The 17675-nt window shown below is 53.6% G+C and overlaps 1 protein-coding gene across 6 annotated transcripts in view; it reads right to left on the bottom strand.

Moving 5' to 3' along the window:
• JADE2 (jade family PHD finger 2) overlaps positions 1-17675 on the bottom strand; it is an 83814-nt gene that overhangs the window by 26924 nt on the left and 39215 nt on the right. For 5 of the 6 annotated variants that reach the window (XM_075510786.1, XM_075510788.1, XM_075510789.1 and 2 more), the window contains 2 exons: positions 12175-12344; positions 1126-1337 (listed from right to left, as the gene is read on the bottom strand). In XM_075510786.1, the coding sequence (XP_075366901.1) occupies positions 1126-1337; positions 12175-12344 (382 nt within the window). Of the gene's footprint in view, positions 1-1125; positions 1338-12174; positions 12345-12438; positions 12455-17675 lie in introns of those variants that run through there. The other variant, XM_075510790.1, reaches the window with a different exon arrangement.

Genomic DNA, 17675 nt, shown 5'->3' with positions numbered 1-17675 from the left:
CAAAAAAAAAAAAACCCAACCCCAACCCTGAATCGTCCTGGTATTTTGTGGAATCTGATTCACTGATGGAAACCATTCAAAACACCCACCTCCCGCAACTATAGATATCTCCAATGCTCTCCCACCTCCGGGAAGCGCTGATGGAAAAGCTGCCCAAAAGATGAGCAAATGGCTCTCTTCAGAGGAAAAAAAAAAACCAAACCCTTCTCACAGAGGGTGAAGCCCTGGAGCTGCCGCTGCCGTCCCAGCTCTGCACAGTGCTTCTCCTCAAAGCACAACCAGCAAAACCTCCCCAGACCCGTGTGGGACCCAGGAGACCCTCACAAGGCTGCCTTCTCCTTGTCAAGGTCTCCCTGCCTTGAGCACCAAGCGCAGGAGCCCACAAACCCCCCCCCCCCCAAGCAAGGGCTTGAAGCATTTGCATTCAATTCTAAAAATAAAATTATTTTCCTCCAGGCAGCAAAATAAAGTGAAATCCTACGCTTGTACAGCAGGGAAGCTCGGACAGAAACCCTGCGATGCGAGACAGTGCTAGGGGAGCTGGAAGGTCCTACTAACCCAGTATAATGTGGAGGAGGAGGAGGAGGAGGCTGGAGGTCCGGGCAAGCCCACCCCTCCGGCGAGCGCAGGGCGAGCGCGGGGCTGCAGACCCGCATCCCTCCCAGCCCACCAGCCGGTCCCGCGCACGCTGCTGGTCACCCCTGGGTGCTAAAGGTCCCACAGCTGCAGTTGACTAAAGAAAGCTGGGGTAAAGAAAGAAGAATAATGGAAGAGGAGGCATAAAATAAAGTATCACAGAGACCAGAGAATAAGGAGGAGGGGGCAAAGCAAGCTTGCAGGAAGCGGTTTTCAACCTCTGGTGGTGTATTTCTGTGGGCACTTGTGAAGGGTTGGGGCTAAGAACGTAAGAAAAGCAAGTTTGCTGTCTGCCCGCTACCCAAGGCTCCACTTGCTATCCTCGCTCCGCTGGAGAGGAGCTGGGAATCCATCAGAAAAGCTTAGCAGGGGTCTGCAGCAGCTCAGGGAAAGGGGGACGGCGGGGATGGGAGGAACCCAGAGGAGCGTATAGGGGTGTGCCGTGCAGATGGCCAAAACGGCCGCTCTCCCCCCACGGCGAGGTCTCACCTGGTGCACGCAGACGTTGCACTTGTCGCAGAACACCATCTCGTTGCCGTCCTCTCCCTCCGGCGAGCGGCAGACGTCGCACACCACGTCCTCGTCGTACTCGATGCCCAAGCCCTCCTCCGTTTCGATGGCGATGTTCATGTTCTCGTAGCACATGGTCTCCAGCTCCTCCAGCACTCGCTCCAGGGTGATCTCGTCCAGCTCGGGCTTTTCTGCAAGGCAGAAGGCAGAGGAGGACACTGATGCAGCTCCGGCACAGGAGCCCACCCGCCTTCAGGGAGCGTTTTGCAAAGGGCTGAGCATTTTAAACTGCAACTCAAGAGGCAAATCCGTGGCGATGGTAAGAGCGGCGATTCAGAAAACGGCTGCTTCTAACTCAGGATGCAGTTTATGTTTCATAGACAGTAACAAAATATTGCTGCTGGCTGAGAGGGAAGAAACCCATTCAGCTGAAGCAATGCGGATAATTAGGTCTGACAGTTTAAATGTTCAAGGAGACAAGTTTTGCAAAGATGCTTTCTGCAGCGAGGGCTCAGACAAGCTTTGGCAATACAAAGTCAATGCTTTAATTGTCAAGACTGAAAATCGACCCTTTTAAGGCCAATTAAATGGAACTGTAAAACCGAAGCCAAAGGCTGAAATTGAGGACAAATGAGGGGGTTTTTTTTCCTGGTTGGGTTTAGAAGGTCAGACCCGGGGTGGGCTCCGATCTGCTGTGTCGTGTTTTATTCCCCCCGTACCAGGATCTTTAGTGGAAAGAAGCGACAAGAGGTGCTTTACCAGAGGTTTCTCCAGAGTGACACCCAGGAATATGAGGCCAACAACCAGGAGAGGCTTTTTCAGAGCAGCAACCTCCAGCAGCGGGATACCGGACCCCCGCTACGGGGGGGATGCCGCTGCCAGGAGCTCGGCAGCACCGAAGCGCTGCCACGCTGAGCGCTGCTCCCAAAGGTGCTGCCTCTCACCCGCACACAAAGATCCCGGAGCCACAAACGCAACGTGAGGTCGCTCCAGGTAAGGGAAAAAAGAAGGAAAAAAATCTCTCAGCAGCAGGAACGAGGTTCTCTGCGAGGGGTAAGAGGCAGAGTTAAGCCCCTACTGCATCCCATCTCCCCGTGAGCGCTATTTCATCACCGGAGAAGGCACAGAGATGGGGACGGAGATACCAGCAAGGTGCAATAAAAAGCACTTAATCTTTGCATTTCATTTAAATATATTAGCTGTGATATCGGCCAGGATGCTCTAGAATGCACCAGACAGCGGAGGAGCCTGACCCGTGCTGCCATCCACCTTTCTTGTGGCAAGGCAACAGGAGAAAATACCTCACTTATGAGCAGAGAAGGGGAAAAAAAGGCTTGAGGAAGTACTAATATGAAGCAGTTATTAATTAAACGCTCAGTGAGAAATTTGCCATCCTGGGCATCTGCTGAGCCACAGTGTGACGCCCCTGTCCCGGATGAGCTCGGGGGCCCCGAGAGGCCCCGGGGCTGGGGAGGGATGGGGCACGGGGGTCCCGGGCAGCGCTCCCAGCCCCTCCGGCTGGACGATGCTGGCAGAGGCTGCACCTTCCCCCGACAGCCACGGACCGGCTGAAAAAACTCTGTCAAGGGGGAAAGCAACCCGTAGGCGAGCTCGGCAAGCAAACACACCATTGTCTGCCTTTTTAAGCTCTTCCCCAATGTTTCGCATTGGCACGGTTTCCCTTGGCTTGACAAGTCTCTGCAAACATCTAGCCTGGCATTTTACATGTCTGTGTCGATTCTGAGATACCATCTCAGACAGACAACACTGTTCCCTATCACAGCCCTTTCAAGCGCTGGGGCTGCTGTGCCGCAACACGCCGAGGAACCTGACAATACCTGTTTTATTACCGAGCAGCCCCGGCAACGAGCGCGGGATGTCTGCGGAGCCCCGGGCTGGCACGGGCTGCCCGGGGGCCGCCGGGGCTCAGCGATGTGAAGCATCCTGCGCTGGCACGACGGCACAGCCAGCCCCACGCACCGGAGCCAGGACGGAGCCGCCGGCTTGCTCTTGGCATCGTGCCGGTCGGATGCAACAGGGCAGGGAGCGGGTTACAGACAAAGCCAGAGCATTATTTTTGCCTTAATGGTGTCCCTTTATAAACACACCGCCTGTGTTGCACTTGCTTGATGGAGAGCTGCAAGCCATGACTCCATGCAGGCATTAAATAAGCTCTCGGTCAGCGTTTCAAGTCCACGTCCGTGACTACGATCCCGGGCGCAGGCGTCAGCCCGGAGTTACTCCCTTTCTCCCAGCATTTCAGGTTCTGCTCTCTCTCTTCTCTTCTGGAATGGAAAATGATCGTTGAAGCGTTCCCGGTGCTTTTCCCCACGCGCTTTCTAGAGCCGCCCTGTGCTCAGGGGAGAGGCCAGGCAGAGAGCCGGCAGCTGCAGGCAGCGCGAGGAAGGAAAGGGAGGGGGGTTTCCACAGGAATCACCACCGTGACCTGCCCGCAGGGTCAGGACCGCGCTGGCATCGCCGGAACCACGCTGGCATCGCCACCGTTCCCGTTTTGAGTGGAAAGAACCGGCTCCCACCCCACCTCCTGCATTTTCCATCTACAGCGATGCCCCGGTGTCGCCAGCTTAACCCTGGGGAGAAAGTCCCCGCCGATCCCAAAACTCTTGCGCCGGAGCAAGACCAGCACCCCAGCGGGGTTTCCTTATCAGCCGACGTGCAATGGAGTTGTTACACCGTTACATTGAAAAATATAGATCTCTCCCTCCCTCCTGCATGCACACGCAGACGCTCTCACACTCCATTTAGATGTAATTACATTAGGAATTCGTTTGCCAAGCGCCATTCAGAATACCTCGGAGCTTATTGAATTGACAATTGCACTTGATGGGGATGAAGCGATTAATCGCTTATGAAACACTAAACAATGGGGCCTGGGGGTGAAGTGCGTTTTCCATTTGTGCTCCATTTATCTCCTTCTGCATCATATAAAGTTTGTGCTATTAAACTCCATTCATAAAATTGTCATCTTTTTGGCTGCGAAAACACTATCTGTATTGATCGTGGCCAGCTAAATAGCAAAAACAAAAAAATACTCCACCAAAACGCTCCCTGTGTACACGCACAAGTGACACTGTTATTGTCCCCAGGGAAGGAAAAGCAAAGACCCAGATACTGATCTTGGCTGCAATGAATAGATCCAGCGACATCCAGGGGGTAAGTCACGTTTGAGACCATCACCAGGACCGTGGACTCTACCTGCTGACCAAGAGAAAGGTATTTTTACCTGGTTAAGGTTTGCCAAGGTCTTGTACGAAAGGTGGGGGAGAAAAGGAAGCTTTTCGGAGCCTCCACAGAGAAGGGCAGCGTAGCTGCAAACTTCTCCATAGTTTCTGTCCGGAGGGACATAGGCAGAAGTGAGAATTCAATTTCACACCAATATAATCACCGGTGATCTGGTTCAAAACACCGACACGGGAGTAAAAGGCTCCATGTCCCATCACCCCTTCCAGGAGGCCACCCGTAGCCTCTCCTCATTAACGCTGACCGTGTTAACGATGATGGGTTTTGATGTGGCCACCCAGCCCCCCGGGACACCCCCGACATCACCCCGGGGTGGGAAGGACCGTCACCCAGGGACTGCTGCCTCCCACTGCATCCCAGTCGGAGAAAAGCTATTTATCCTCTCGGCCCAGAGCAGGATGCTGGCGGGCAGCACGTACCCAGCCAAAGGAGGCATTCCCCGGAGGAGAAGGGGGACTTCGCTTCGCAAATGGAGGAGGAGAAGAGGTGCCAGATGATGATGCACTGCAGGAGGTCTCCAGATCTGATTCAGGAAGGGAAAACGTGTAGGAACCCGGCCTTTCGTTTGAACTTTGCTCCCAGCAAAGAACTTTTCCCTGTATCTCTGCCGTCAGGGTCTGCCACGATGCCGGCAGCTCCGCAGCCACCCAGCATCCCTGTTATCCCCGGGGGGCTCCCGAGGTGCCCGCCCCGACCCCACGCCCCTCAGCTCCCCCAAACTTCAGAGCAACAGCCCATACCGCAGCGGAAACACAGAATTTAAGTATTTTATCCCAAAAGAGCTGGCATCGCTGGGCTGGCAACGAAGCCGCAGCAGCCGGGTCTGGGAGAACCACCAAGCACATTCCTTTACACAACGCCGCTCTCCGTTATAATTATTTCTGTAATATCGTAATTTATGTGGCATGAAGGAGCAATATTCTTCTGCTAAATGAATTCTCAGCTACTCCTTATCGTGGTGTGAGCCGACTCACTGCGCAGGGAGAAAAAAATAGCTGGAGAGCCACCTTTCACAAAACGGAGCCCTATTTCTGACTAAACTGCACTCCACTAAAATCAATTTACTGAAACAATAAATTCTTTTACCCTGTGGAAGATACCTGGAGACGCAACAGCTCACGAACAGGCAGTCATCAGGGGTGCAGGCTGTGCCATTAGCTGATTCACAAGCTATAAACCTTGAAGTCTACTTTTCAGTAAAAATATATATAAACAAGCAAAATTATTGGGGTTTTTTTAATTAAAAAAAAAAAAAAAAAAAAAAAGAAAAGCACTTGTGAGATGATGTAGGCTTATCTCTTAATATCTTTGAACAACTGAGAGTGGAAGGGTGCCAGCTCCCTGATGGGACGGGGTGCTGGCGCCCGGCACGGGGACCACGGGCTCCTGAGATCTCCTTCCAGCTCAAAGACCATCTCTCCAGCTCGCCCTGGGCGAGTCCCTTCAAACCCGCCCGCTCGGGCCTCTGCCTCTGCCAAGCTGTGCAGAGGATCCTTCCCCCCGGGAGGCTGGGAGAATGAAAGCAACCCGAAGATAAAAAGCACTGCCTAGGTGCTGTAGCTGAGTTTAGGCACCGCTGTGGGGAAGGACGCTTTGGGAGAAGCGCGATTTGCCTCTGAATAAGGCTGGGAGCTGAGCACCCACGCACTCGAGGCACCCGTGGGGACACCAGGCACCCCTGCCCCGGGCTGGGTGCTCCCCTGGGCATCCCGGGTCCCGTCCCAAGCATCCTTTGCAAAGGTCAGGGGACGACGGACAACCACCCACCCACCACACCAGACTATCGGGGACTCCCCCAGCCACTCTAACCCGTCACCGGCAGGCACGCGCGGCCTGGGAGATGCGGCCATTGTACGTTAATCTTTTATCAATGTTATTCATAAACAGAACCTTAATGTAAAGTGTGACCAACAAACCAAACAGCAGCACGCAACCTGCGCGAGCTGAGCATCCGCAGTGAAACTTCTAGATATTTTGTTACAAACCCAGCCTGCTAATGCACTTAGAAGATTTACAGGAACCAATTATCACCCTTTCTGCCACCCACCGACATCAATTATTGCTCAAATTTAAGATGATGACAAAATGTTTTAGAAGCCACTTTATAAGCCGCTGTCTCTCTCCGGCAACGCTTGGCACTGACAGAGCCGTCCTGGAGCACTTCTGATGAAAGCCTCCTCGCTCCATCCAGCAGCAGAACTCCGAATATCGCTGGAAACTACTGCAATTACTGCGAGGAATTTATGGAAATAGCAAAACAACGGCTTGACATAGAAACGATTGTGCCGAAAAGCGCGGAGGCAAAACGTCTAAAGCTTCTCCCGCTGATTGCCAGCCCCGCTAACCTATACATTAACACGGCTTTCCTGCAGTATCTGTTTCTGTAAGGAGCTAAATAAGCTCAGCTTTCCCTTCCAGAGGCTCACGGTGTTTGCACCTCTGCCCACAACTTCAGGAACTGCCACCTGAAAATATTTCTGGATTTCCTTGCTTAAAGATAAGCTTAAAGGCCAAGGCTGTTTTCACACAAAATTAGCCTGGATTATTATTTGAGCTTGAACTATTATTCCTCTTCCTCCTCCCGTTCCCTTCAGCCACCCCGTGCCATGCGGGCAGGCCTACGGGCAGCTCAGGCGCATCCTCCTCCCATTGATACAACGGTGTTAATCCAGATCAACGCCGATGTAATTGAGAACAGCTTCCAGCCCTAAATCTGCTCCCAAGATACTTCTACACTGTACATCGGTACCTCTATTAAATACATCTCTTGCTTGTATTATACCAGGATTTGCTGGTTCATCTATCCAGGCACCAAACGGGTCCGCTGCAGAAATGATTACTTGTGCAACGAGCTTATGATCTCGGCGGAGAACAAAGATTTCAGGCTACGCGCGGATGTTTGTTGTGGGCTGCAGCACAGACATGTTATAAAACAGCTCCAAACTGGCAGGATTTCTTCAAAACAAGAAGAAAAAAAAAAAAAATCCAAACAAACAGACCCTGAATTATTAATGGGCTAAGCTTTCTCAAGCGATGAGCGGCAAGCAGGGTGAGCCTGGACGCGGGGGCACGGGGGGGGAAGGTGGTGGAAAAGGGCCGTCGCTGTGGGCTGGGGGGAAGACACTTAAAAGGGGGAAGCCGGGCTGGTGGTTAAAAGAAACAGATGCCACTACAAAGAGGACAGACCTCTGCACATCCTCCCACCAGCCGGGGCTGGGGAGCATCCCTGCGGGGGGACGGCAGCCCCTGGATCCCCCGCATCGGGGTGCAGCGGTCCCCGGCCGGCTGCACCGGCGGGGAACGGGGCTGTGCCTCTGCCACCACAGCACGGCGGGGAATCGCGCCCAAGGTCCTTAAAATAATGGAAGAGCTTCAAATGACAGCTTTTGGGGTGGCCCTGCACAGCGGATGGAGCCTGGTGATGGTGATGGGCACCCGTGGGTGGGTGGCAGCCGCACGGGGACAAGCTCTGCCCGGGGAGTGCCAACGTGCTGCCTCGGGGGGGAAAGGGGGCTCCCCAAATCCCAAAAGGGCGTGGTGGGATGGGGGTAGCCTTGGACAAGGACTCCCAGCGCTGCCAGACAGGCAAGCAGCCGCTCTCCATAGCGTACATTTAATGGCAGCCTCTGCTCCATTGAGCACATCTTCCCCGGGGTTACTCCACCGACTTCGCTTTATTCCACGTCTACTTGACCAATCTCACCTCCGCCGAGGGAGGTATCATCTCATTAGTACACAGACATATCTCAAGTATGCAGTGATGAATTCCCCCCGGAGCTTCAAAAGCAATAAATGTGACCTTTGCATGTTCCTGCCATAAAATACCAGGAACATCTCCAGCTCCCAAGATAGAAGCTGTGGTGGGCATATGTGAGCAGCATACACCATATGGATTAAGTCAAGGGAATACTTAGAAACTTCGACTCTGCCTTCAGCAAAATTGATTCCGGCGACGTTTTTAGCAATTTCTTGAGGATTTTCTGTGTGTTTATGAAGTGCCGATCACTCCAAAGGAATCTTTCAGCATTGGTCTTTGAAGTCTCTCTAGCCCTGCTCTTACAATAGCCTCGGATTTAGTGGAGATCACAAAATACAGCATAAAATGTTAATATAAAAATAAAGATTTTCCTCTAAAAAGGAAAGGCCTGTGCTGCCTGGAGTGGCGTACACATAAATTTGGTTCAGGGTTTCATTCAGACTCCTTCAGACCCACTTTTTTTACTATCTCATATTGCAGCAGCAACAAATAAAACATTTAAGCATGCTTAAATATTGATTCAATCTCTCGCGCACAGAAGTTCTTTAAACAGGACATTTCTACTGAGTACAGTAACAGCCACTGAGGCATCTTACTGGTGGGTTTAAAACTATTTGAAGCTGTTCTACGTGAAAAACTTTTGCTTTTCGGAGCAATTCCACCTAACTGGGAGAGGAGCCGGCAGAGAGCAGAGAGCTGGAGCTATCTGGAGGTTTATCTGATCTCGGTGATAAAATTCCATCCCTGGGGTGACCTAAAAAGGACTGGAAAAGGCATGTGCTATGTGCTACGTGGATCAACGCTGCGCTAACGGCAAAGCGAGATGGATGATCTCATAGGTGTTTTCCAGCTCTCCTCCCCGCGGCTCCTCAAGAGCCAGTCAGAGATCAGGCTCCTTCTTTGTCATTAAATATTTTGGGAATGACACATTGTGCCCCTGGACTGCCCAGTGACAACAGCTCAGCCAAACACCCAGGAGGAATTTAAACTTCTGCATATCTCTTGACTGGGAGATAACTCCCGACTTCTCTGAATAGGAGGAGAGGCTGCAATTCTCCAGTTAAGTCACGTTAATGATCTCAGAGATTAGCGACGCTGGTTTGGAAATCTCAGTATGTCATTAATGTCGAGGGCTTCCGGGAGAAAGCACTATTTATGGCCTGCCTTCACACCAACCTAGGCAGGCGGCAATCTTCTGCGTTGGGTGGCGAAGGGCACAAGCTCCACGTCCCATCCCCGCCGCGCCCGGCTGCGTGGCTTCTCCCATATGGGAAGCAGAGGGAGCGGAGCCCCCGCTCCGGCACAGCCCAGGACGTGAGCAGGGACGGATTTGCTGCGACAGCTTTCCTCTACGACCACCCAAAGCCCATCACTTCCACGGGCAGGAAAACGCATCCCCCAGAGAAGCCCGTTGCCTGCGCAGCCCTGATGCCCCGCAGCCTCCGCAGTCCAGCCCCCCGGGCAGCACCAGGCACGGCCGGCGTGGGGGGATGCGACCGTGGTCCTGCAGCCAGCACCCGTCCCGCTCCCTACCTGCCAGACCCCCGGCTCCCCGCCGTGCCGGGGATGAGTTATTAATCCATGCCACATGTTTGCTCTTTCAAGTCCCTGGAAAAAATGCACTAGCCCTCGCACTGCTCCAGAAGTGGGGAGGGCTGGGGGATGGGGCAAGATACCAGAATCCTTCAGGCTGAAGCCCTATCCGCAGTGGATTTCACACGCCAAACGCTGGTTTTCAAAGCTACTCTCTCCCCAGCATATTTAAGGCTCAGCCAGTAATTACAGCACAGCAACAGCAACAGAAATGGGCTGGAGAATCAGCTGACGGACGGTGAGGCTCTTTGCATTACCACTGCTGAAATCCCCTGGGCTCGTTATTACCATCTATAGTTGGTTACGGCAGGAGGGCTCAGGGGCTTCCACAGAGACTGTGGTCCCATCAAGCTCGGTGCTGTACAAATACTTCCTAAAGACTATCCCTGAAAACCACGATGAATGACAAGGACCTGGAGGAAGAAAAACGCAGCTTGCTCAAAACTGCACAGAGGGTGAGCGGCAAAGCACCGGCTGTGTCCCAACACTGGGTTCAGGGCGGGCTCGCCGGGATGCTGCGATGCCAGCCCACCCAACGCGCCTGCAAGGAGCGGGGCTACCAGGGGTATATGGCTGTGATGATGCTCGAGCTCCCCTCCTAAATCCAACAGGCTCCCAAGGCAGCGCGGCTGCCGAAGCTGACGCACGCGGGCTTGGCACGTGCCAGCCCCAAGGTGACAAGCCGCGTGCAGCCGCAGGGGACAGCCAGCTCCCCTCTGGCCTGGGGCAGGGGCATCCCTGCCCCGACGGCACCCCTCTCATCTCAACCTTCCAGTTACCCATCAGCACGGGAGCTCCACATCTGAAAGCCATTTAAGACATTGCATTTGTAACCTGATACTTTGAAGAAATAATAAAGCCAGCCAAATTTAACCCAACTGAGCTGGAGAAGCCAAATCTCTGCCCGCTGCCTTTCTAGAGACTTACGAAATAGGTACAAGGGGGAAGTGGAAATAGAGACAACCCTTCTCTGGAGCCCAGAGACACCTCTGATGGCCACCCAGCTGTGAAGACGGCGAGGGAAATGCAGCAGGAGATACAGTGAAAGCACGGTGGAGTCAAAAGGATGCCCGGTGCGGTACAAGCTGCTTTCTTGCTGCAGTAACAGCAGCTGCCCAGCGTTAGGAAGGGCGGATGCTCTGCAAGGCACCCGAGCGGGACCGAGCACTCGGCTTTGCCCAGGAGCCCCGTCTGCTCTGCCCAAGGACTTGACCTTAGCTGCCACTATCTCAAAACCTGGGTGTGCTAATGACAGAGCTGAGGCTGCTAATACAGGACCAGTTAATGAGGGCAAAGTTGACTGCGATTTGCTAGTGATACTACGGGCTCTACAACACCGAGATTATGGGAAATCCAATATACAGGATACGTGTAATAGATAATTAGCCAAACCCTGAAAGCAGCCTCTACAACTCTCAAGGTCCCGGAGATCACGGTAACAAAATTTGGTTGTAAATCATGAGCACATCAGAAGAACATACCTCGTCCCACCCTTGAAAGACCTTTGCAACGGGGAGTAATGCTTCATGCAGGCATGTTTCAGCTTTCACTGACCGTGATCACAAGGTGAATGTTTTATTGCGTTGTTATTCTTACCTGCGTAGCAGCAGCCACACCACAGCAACCCTTACCTAACAAGGACTGGAAAATCCCTCCACAGTCTGGCAGGACTACACACCCACGCGTCTGTGCCAACAAATCTGCCCAGCAGACCATGATAAGCACTAGTGCCAATGGTCAAATTCCAACTCCAGGTACTTGCACTCAACCGGAATGCACTAATGGATTTTAAGAATGTGCAGTGATATAACAGCAGTGATGCAGGCAACGTTATGCTGGGGTATTTAGAGACACCAGGGAAAGGAGAGACAACCCAGGACCAGCATTTCTGAGAATTACACGTTTTGACTTCGAAATCCTCTTTCCTCTGACTCCGTCTGCCCAGTTGGCTACAGCTGGAGAAATGTTGGAGAAATGCTTTCAGATGTGGCCGGTCAAAGGAAGGGGAGTCAGGGTCAACACACCCATCCTGACCGACACCTCCTCCTGCAGTACACATGCCGCAGGGATGAGTGCAGGAGATGACGATGGTCATGAAATCAGAGCAGGGTCATGAGTGATCTGGATCTATCGGTTCTTCTGCAAACCAGAGCCCTGCCGCACGGGGCGCGTTGCACTGCTCCTACCATCATCTGGTTTGCCCCGTTCGTCTTGGGCCACGTCCCAAAAGCCCTACGTGAGTGATGCTCACTGAAACGCACTCAAGATCCTGCACTGCAGCAATCCGTGTGATCTCTTTTGGAGAGCCTGAACAAAAATTTCTTCTTCAAGGCCTTTTGTTCCACATGATTACTTAAAAAGACTGAATGCCCACTCTGGGGTGCCCAGGCAAGGAGAAAAACAACAGCAATACTCACCCATCTCCTTCAGCTCCATATTAACAAGTTCCAACCAGCAAGCATCGAGCTCGTCCAGGTCATAGCGGCTCACTCCTTGCAAGTAAGTCCTCGTAGCTTCTGAAATCTCGGAGCCAGGCAGGCTACTTGGTGAAACCTGTGAAGGCGAGTTCTCCAGCTGGGGTATGATCCTGGAAGAAAAGGAGGAGAGGCCGAGAATGAGCTACAACTTGCAAAAGTATCCCATGTCTTGCCATGGAGGGTGCGACCGTACCGTGTACAAACCTGAGTCAAAGAAGGAAAGCAAGCCCAGCAAAATCAAAGGGGTTTTGTGCGCTTGGTGTCGTCTCCTGTGCCTCGGATGCTCTGAGGACCACAACTTGGACACAAGCGCTTCCCCAGAGACTGCTGGTCCGAGCACCTTATGTGATGGTTTGAGTTGGGATGCATCAAAACAAGCTGATTTTCAGAAAATGCTGAGCACACCCCGGCTGCCAGCTCCCCTTCCCGGGACCTCAAACCAGCTGCAACAGGCTGGACATCCTCCGTATCACAACCAACTTATGAAAACGTCATTAATCTTTTTCTCCAACAAAACAGTAAAAAAGCTTTTGAGGTCTTCAGAGATAAAAATCATTAAAACCAGAGAAATATCCACCTTTGTGACAGATGCCTGGTGCTCACGGGCCGGGTGTTTGCGCTTTTCCCAGTGTCCCAGAGAAAAGCGTCGTGGGGAGGTGGGAGCGCGGCAGCATGGCTCCGGCTCCTGCTGGGCTGGCTTCCTACGCGGCACCATGCCCACCCGCCTCAGACTGCGATCAGGAGGGGAAGGAGCGGTCTGGGAATCAGGAATTTGGTTTTTGGCCTGTGTCTCCATCTGCCGCTATTCTTCCCTGCAGATTGGTGGCATAACACCAATCCCTTCAGGAAAAAAAAAACCGGTATCAGTGCCGCATGCGGGCTTTACCACCGCATCTCATTCTTTCCTGAACACCCACTGATGCTTTTCGGTACAAACCGGCCTGCGCCCCGCACGGCTCCACGCTGCAGAGCAGCCCCGGGGAAGCACCGGGTGGGCGGCTCTGTGCCGGGCTCTCCACGGGAACACGCCTGCTTTTCAAGAGCTCTGCAATTCCCCCTCGCACCATGAGAAATTAAGCCATTTTTCCACTTCGTGTGGCTCCTTTCTTCCTTCCCGCCTTGTATTACTACCAGCCTGGTGGCAGCAACCTCCTATGCGTTTGGATTCCTGAGTCAAATAACTCGACCTACGGCTACAGCCGCCGGCATCAACCTCACGTCGCTCCCCCTGACGTTAGAGGGTTGTTTCTCCCCATGGGGGCTCATGGAGAGGCTCACACAGGGCAGAAATAGCCTGTTGGGGAGAAATACATTGTCCTGCCTGTGAAACCGGGAAATCTGATGTGGAAAGCACATGCAAGCACAGGACCGGGGCTGTAGGGAATAGCGATGCTCTTGCCCAGAGCCAGTGGTCCTGCCAGTGACCGTGGCACCAAGCCATCCCTGCTCCATGGCCGCAAAGGGGCACCCCATACCCCCCGAAAGGCAGAACGCACCAGAGACACGGGATGAACATGGGGACAAGGCTACGGCAAGGGCTTCTGCTCACCACGCTGCCGTCTCAGCCACGCTGCCCACCCAGCTCCTTCCTCCCTGCGGGCAGGAGGACGGCACGCAGCCCTGGGTTTGGCACCGCCACGCGCTCTGCGCCCCGTGAATATGAGACTCTTTGCCCAGTGGATGAATTTAAGCGCGATGCTCTGTCCTAGTTACATTCGGAAACATGAGCTCAGCCAGCGCCTTCTCCCCGCTGTGCCCTGCCCGAAGTGCTCAGCGGGAGCAGAGGCATCTGTCAAGTCTCTCCAGAAGTCTCCGAGGACTGGAGGAAGCCCCAGCTCTGCCAGTGCTTCCCCTCTCGCCCGGCCCGGGACCTGACTGCGGGAAAGATGAGTTATAGTTTGGCGACCAGAAGTCGCCCAGCTTTGCTTGCTGCCCTCTCCCCGACAATGCAGGCAGTCTTGGCTGGGCTCTCCACTTCCAGCCCCATTGCACCAGTTGACTGATAGGCTTGTGCTGAGAGCTGGTCCCAGCACGGGTCCGTGGCAACTTTCCTTTACCTACAGCAATAGTTTTCCCATTCATCTACAGAAATTAACCTTTTACACGAGAAAAATGAGGTCCGATGGATACGATGGTCCAAATACTGATAGCAACGGTGACTCCTCCAGCCATTAACTCCCCAGAAGCAATTACTGCTGATTTACTGGGGCACAACAGAGATCAGATCCTGGTCCTGGGCTGCTCAGACGAGATGCCCGACCCACACTGTGCTGGTATCCACTCCCCAGGGCACCATTTGCAGGCAGAGCGACCCCTGATTTAAAACATCCTCCCGCCAAGCCCCTGCGACCGAGCCCCACGTTGCAGGCAGGCTGCCCGCCGGACGCCTTCAGCGTGCCATAGACTTCAGTGCCACATTCACACCGTGCCGGGCAGCGCTTTGGCAGGCTCGGCAGTGGAGAATGTCCCACGGTGGTCTGCGAGATTTGTTCTGAGCGCTCTCTAATCACAACCACAGGGACAGGGAGAGGAGCTGCCTCGTCTGCTGCAAGCTCCCTGCACAGAACGCGAACAGGCGCTGGCTGTCAGCTCTTCTGTCTTTTCTTGGCAACTCTGCGGCAATATGCATGACACTTGCCATGCACGCGTCAACAGTGTCATGCGTAATGACATGCAAGCAGAGGACGAGCTGGAAATGAAAAGCAGCCTGTGGTGCCAGCTGCCAGATCTCTGCAAAGTTGGGAGCTGGAGCTCGCTGCAGTATTTGCACAGCTCACGTTTCCTCCCCGAAATACCACCTCCCGGCGCACATGTCAATACAGAAAGACACTGCAAAGAAACAAACAAGCAAACGGCAACCCGCCGCGGCACGTCACTCCCTTCCAAGCGGCTTCTCTGCCGTGCAAAGCCTGAGGATCCAACCCTGCTCTTGCACCAGCACCAGCTGGGAAGCCCGGTGGCCCCTGCAAGACTTTTATCTGCCTTCTGTCCTGATACGTAAGTTAACGTCAGAGCACCAAGCGCCTCGTGCTCTGTGATGTGTCTGGGACAAAGCCATCGTGTCCATCACGTAACCAGCTGAATCGTGGTACCACATGCTCCAAGGTCTGTAAGCACCAAGGGAAGAAATTCATGCACAGCTGCCCTCGGGAACGGGACCCGACCTGCCTTGCCCAAGGGGGCGAAGGAAATCCGTGGCAGGGCAGGAAAATGAACCTGGAGCTTCTCCGGACCCAGACACGCAGTTTAGTTGCTGTCCTCTGCAGTCACGACCATTGGAGGCACTTCCAGAGCCACCAGTGGGAGAAGCAATAATTTGACTGCTCGGAGAGGGAAACATCAAGAAAGGGGTTCTTTTTGCCTCTTTTGCCTTACTTTCCCCACCAGTACACTGAAAATAAAGAATGTGCCCCAATGCCCCGAGGACATCTCCAAATTTCAGTTCAGGATCTGAAAATAACCCCATGAAAAGATAGCTCTCAGTCCCCGGATTTTAAAATTAGCTCAGTGTAATCTAGGACAGGGCTTGGGGATTCAGTAACATCTGTATTTAACGCAGACAGCATTAATAATACTGCAACTATGCCTGCTCCGGTCAGGCTTCAGGACTGTCACCTAAGGAGCTCCCTAAAACATACAGGAGTCACTGGGGCAACGTGCGTTGGTCCAAGAAGGACCGAGCCTCTCCTTCCCACGAGCCCAGGTCCAGCTCAGCTTTGCAAAGCGCCGGGCCCTTGCTGGACCCGCAGGCAGGCTGGGCACAGCGGTCGTACCGGAGAAAGCTCAAAGCTGTTGAGAGAAAAAAAAAAAAAAATAATCCTCCAATTGCGAGGAATATTCCCGTTGGATAGAGCTGTCCGAGCAGGCACGGGGACGGCGCGTAAGCCTTCGTTAAGCCGAGTTCCACAAGCCGCTCGCCGAACAGGCGGCTGCAGCAGGTGACAGTCTGACACGGGGCCAGCCGGGGATGCTCGGGACGGCGGGAGAAAGGAGCCGCTATTTTTAGCCTGGCATAAAAGTACAAAGATTTAATGCTCTGTGTACGTATCAAATGGGCAGCCTGAACAGGGCATTTACTGTATTGACAGCCACTGAAATGCACTTAGTTCGATAAGGATGCTGACGGGGACTGGAGAAATCTCTTTGGGTTATCTATAACGGGGTACATACGATACTTCTCGCCGAGAGCCGAGCTGCCGCGTTCCCGGTGCTGCCGGCATGAAGGACACAATGCCCACCCAAACCCAGGCAAGTCAGCCCCGATGTGTGTGTGCAGGCTCTGCCTTCTTATTGCAGCTATCGCCTCACGGAAAAGGATTTTTGCTGAACCCGATGCTCAGAGATGGGAGACGAGTGACTCTGCCCGGTCACGCAGCCGCCCGCCAAACGCGACCCAAGCTCCCGAAACCTGGATGCGTGTTTAGACTCTCCCAGGTCCCGGCTTTGCGCAGACCCGGTGACGCAGAGATGACAGGGAGCTTCACGGGGTCACTGATGGTACCAGCACCGCTGGCACGGATGCTCAATGCTCAGCCCTTCCTACCACTGCGCCGTTAAACCGAGCTGGCTCCGGTTTAACAAGAACTGGAATTTACGGAGCGACTCTTTGCTGCTCGCCACGTCACTGATGATGAAGATCAAGTTAATTAAAATACAGAGATCCAACGGCGTGCTCCACAGGCTCGCTGGCGCTCAGTTAAAAGGTCTGAAACGTGCCAACGCAGCGATGGCAGGTGCCTCCCCCGTCTGGAAACACACGGGTCGGGGAGGGTTGACCAAGTGCTGCGGCACTCGGCTACGACAGCTCCGCGCTGCCTGCACAGCTCCTCTCTCGCTGCAGTTTGCTTCCGTTACTAATTATTAGTCCTATAAGGAATAAGTATTAATATGGAATGTATCTTCTAAAGAGAACCACACTAAACTTTACTTTTGGAGTTTTCTCTTCACGGGCAGGACCCCGTGCCCATCCGGCAGCACGGGCTGCCATTCCCCGGAGTTAATTCAGATTTGGGGATGCTGGGACACGTTCGTGCCATGCTCTCACCATTTCATATACCAGCAAATGGAGGAGGTCAGAAATGAAGAAACTGCACAAAGAAGGCACCTGGAGGAGAACTTCTAACCCCGAGCCTGTTGTGCGTAACCAAGGGAAAAGATGAACAAGGAAAGACATCCCAAAGGGTCCGCAGCCCACTGAGCCCCTTGGCATGAAACCTGCCGCTAAGCAGCCTCTGAGGCCAACGCAGCCACGGGGGAGGAAACTGCATCAGCTGGAGGCTCCCCAGGCAATGCCCACGCCGGGGGACACCGTGCCCCTCGGTCCCAGCAAGCCGAACGCTGCCATCAAGACCTTACCCGTAGATTACACACAGCCAGTGATGGCCGGACCCATGTAGGGTATCTAATTGGAAAGCAAAAACTGCAGGTTCAGGAGCCGGCTC

Source organism: Mycteria americana, chromosome 8 (genome assembly GCF_035582795.1).
Source record: "Mycteria americana isolate JAX WOST 10 ecotype Jacksonville Zoo and Gardens chromosome 8, USCA_MyAme_1.0, whole genome shotgun sequence".
NCBI lineage: Eukaryota > Metazoa > Chordata > Aves > Ciconiiformes > Ciconiidae > Mycteria > Mycteria americana.
This window is presented reverse-complemented; position numbering and strand designations above follow the sequence as displayed.